The 3,181-nt window shown below is 39.5% G+C and overlaps 1 protein-coding gene across 1 annotated transcript; it reads right to left on the reverse strand.

The window, feature by feature from the left end:
* Window positions 1-1,197: 1,197 nt before the first annotated feature.
* LOC137824706 (uncharacterized) lies at window positions 1,198-2,091 on the reverse strand. Its single transcript, XM_068630376.2, has one exon. The coding sequence runs from the start codon at window positions 2,089-2,091 to the stop codon at window positions 1,198-1,200; it is 894 nt and encodes a 297-aa protein (XP_068486477.2).
* Between the last annotated feature and the right edge of the window lie 1,090 nt (window positions 2,092-3,181).

Here is a 3,181-nt window from a genome sequence, read left to right on the forward strand (position 1 = left end):
ACTTTAAAAAAAGATAAGAAGAATAGTGGTATGGCATTTAAGACAGATTTTATAAGGCATACTCTTCCCGCGAATGATAGGTTCCTCCCCTTCCATACTGAAAGTCTCTTTCATACCTTTGACAGCACATGCTCCCAAAATGAGCATCTAGATGGATTACCACCTATGGGTAAGCCTAAATATGTGAAAGGTATATCCATTAGACTGCAGTGAAGTATTTCCGAATACGTTTTCACCTCAAACCTATCTACACCAATTGCGCCAATTTTGCTCTTATGGTAATTGACTCTAAGACCGAAGCTCAGTTCAAAACATCTTAAGATGGCCTTAATGCACATGATATTCTGCACTTTAGATTCGCATACAAAAAGGGTATCATCAGCAAATTGGAGTAAATAAACATCCACCTTTTTACCCCCAACTTTAATTCCCGAAAGCAAATTTTTCCTTGTCGCTTCTTTAACTAGCCCCGCCAAACCTTGTGCTACGATCAGAAACAGAAAAGGTGTCATCGGATCCCCTTGTCTAAGACCTCTAGATGGTTTGAATTCCTTTGTCGGGCTACCATTTACTAATACTGAAATCGTAGCTGATTCTAGGCAAGCTCTAATCCACTGAATCCACTTTTCACAAAACCTTAGTCTTCCCATCATGTAAAAAAGAAACTCCCAACTCACCGAGTCATACGCCTTCTCAAAATCAAGTTTCACTACCACCCTGCTCTTCTTCCTTCTTCTCAACTCATCCATAACCTCGTTCACTACAAGGACACTGTCTAATAATCCTCTATTGGACAAAAAAGTTGATTGTGTCCCATCTATCACCTTCTCAATGACTTTTTTAATCCGGTTGGATAGCAATTCGGTCAGAATTTTGTACACACACCCAACTAGTGAGATGGGTTTGTACTCCTCAAGAGATTGGGGGTTCTCAGTCTTTGGGATCAACGTTAGGAATGAAGCATTACATCCCTTCGGTATCTTTCCTTCACTAATATTTTACTGCACCCACCACGTCCCTTTCTAGTAAGCCCTAGTTGTTTTTAATGAAACTGAAGGTAACTCCATCTGGGCCCGGGCTTTTATGGCTATCACAATTCCAAATAGCTTCCTTTATTTCTTTTTCAAGAAAAGGTTCAGTCAAGAAACTATTGTCAAAGTCAGTTATCTTCTTAAATTCCACGTTATCCAGCCTTACTCAAATATCTTCGGTAACCGACATTTTATTCTTGTAGAACTCTTTGACCATCTCCTTTAGCATATTAGGTTCTTCCACCCAGGTATCAGAGTTCTGACAGTGTACTCCTTTTATCTCATTTCTCATTCTCCTCCACTTAATCGAGGCGTGAAAGAACTTTGAATTGGAATCCCCCTGCTTAATCCATAATGCTCTTGACTTTTGTTGTAATAACGATTCATTCCTCACATTTATAACCTGTAGCTGACTCAGAAGATCTCTTCCTTCCATAATCTTGTTCTCATCCAATCCCTCTACATCATCTCTCGTATCTAACTCTTGTATTTTCTTCACGATATCTAGTTTGATCTTATCAGTATGCCCAAAAACTTCTTTATTCCACCCTTTCAGGTCGCTCTTATGCATTTTCAATTTCTCTTTTAGCACTAGGATTTCGTTGCCCTGAACCAAGTAATTCTCCCACTTGCTTTTAACAAAAACTTCAAACTCTTTATCTTCCTGCCAAATGTCAAGAAACCTGAAAGGTTTTGGCCCCCAATCTGCCACATTTGATTTTAGTACCAGTGCACAGTGGTCCGATATTTGTCTATCTATAACATATTGCTTACATCCTGGCCAATGTTGCAGCCAATCAAAAGTGATTAGAAACTTGTCGAGCCTGCTCTTAGCTTTGCGATTAGGCCTATACCAGGTATATTTTCTTCCAATGCAGGGTAAATCCACCATTTCCATACTATCAATGAAGTTATTAAAACCTTGCATTTCTCTGTTATTACCTCTGGATCGACTTATTCCCCTTCGTTCCCTTTCATTTCTTACGGCATTGAAGTCCCCCAATACACACCATGAGTTACAAGGTTCCCTTTGTCTAATCTCCAATAAATTTGCCCACATTTGCCTTTTCACTTGCAAAAAAAACATGAAGAATACACGTTTACAATAACAACAAGAACATTTTTCTCCTTAGCAAGCCCAAAAAACACTATGTACCATCTATTAATAATGTGGTTAGAACACTGGAAAAACTTTTTATGCCAAATCATGAGGATACCCCCTGCCCCATTTGATGGTTCGCTATAAAGATGATCAATATCGTTATCCCCCCATAGTTGGCAACACTTAATTATATTAAAACTTACCATTCTTACTTATTGCAAACACAACATCCTAACACCTTCCTTTCTAATGTAATCCTTAACATACCTCCACTTCACAGGATTCCCAAACCCTCTCACATTTAATGTTAAGATTCTCATTAGAATCCCAGATTAACCCCTTCTTTCCTTCGGGATTTTAGAGACCTATCCCTTATTTCTAGTTCATCTAAACTTATCAAAACATTACCTTCTTCCCCGTAAGTCGCCCCAATCTGTTTAACCAATTCCCATAATCTAATCGTTTCTAAGCTACCATGTTTTAACCAAAACAAACGGTTACAATTATTTATAGCCATATCAGAAACAGAATTACTAATTTGAGATAGAGCTGACCTTAATTGTTTTCGATCTTCCCGCATACTGTTTTTGCTTGTTTCGCCCACCCAAAAGACTCTTCTTTCGGTTGTAACATGAGAACAACTAGTGAAGGAATTATATACTGACTTTGTTAGGTTAGTCGTACCTTCCGGAAGCAATTAGTCCCCCATTTTCCTTTGTTCGTCGAGCGGTAAATAGGAGTTTTTTATTCTACCCGAACTCGATCCTAATTGAAAGTTGCTCTGCGTGTATTTGTGCTCCTCTACGTCAACATCTTATTGCTTATGTAATTGGCTAGCCTCCCCTTCAGGTGTCGAAGGTAAAGAATCCTCCACCCTCGAAATTGACGTCCCTGGTTTGTGATTCCCCGCGTCATCCACCTCCTTCGACGTAACAGTGTGAGAAATAGGAGTTCCAACCCTTTGCTCTATCAATTTCGACATGCAATTCGTCTTCCTCCTTCTCTCCCCCGCGTCCCTGTGAGAGTTCCAGAGAATTGTGGTTGCTGC

The sequence above is a fragment of the Phaseolus vulgaris genome, chromosome 8 (assembly GCF_051622355.1).
Source record: "Phaseolus vulgaris cultivar YP4 chromosome 8, ASM5162235v1, whole genome shotgun sequence".
Classification (NCBI taxonomy): Eukaryota; Viridiplantae; Streptophyta; class Magnoliopsida; order Fabales; family Fabaceae; genus Phaseolus; species Phaseolus vulgaris.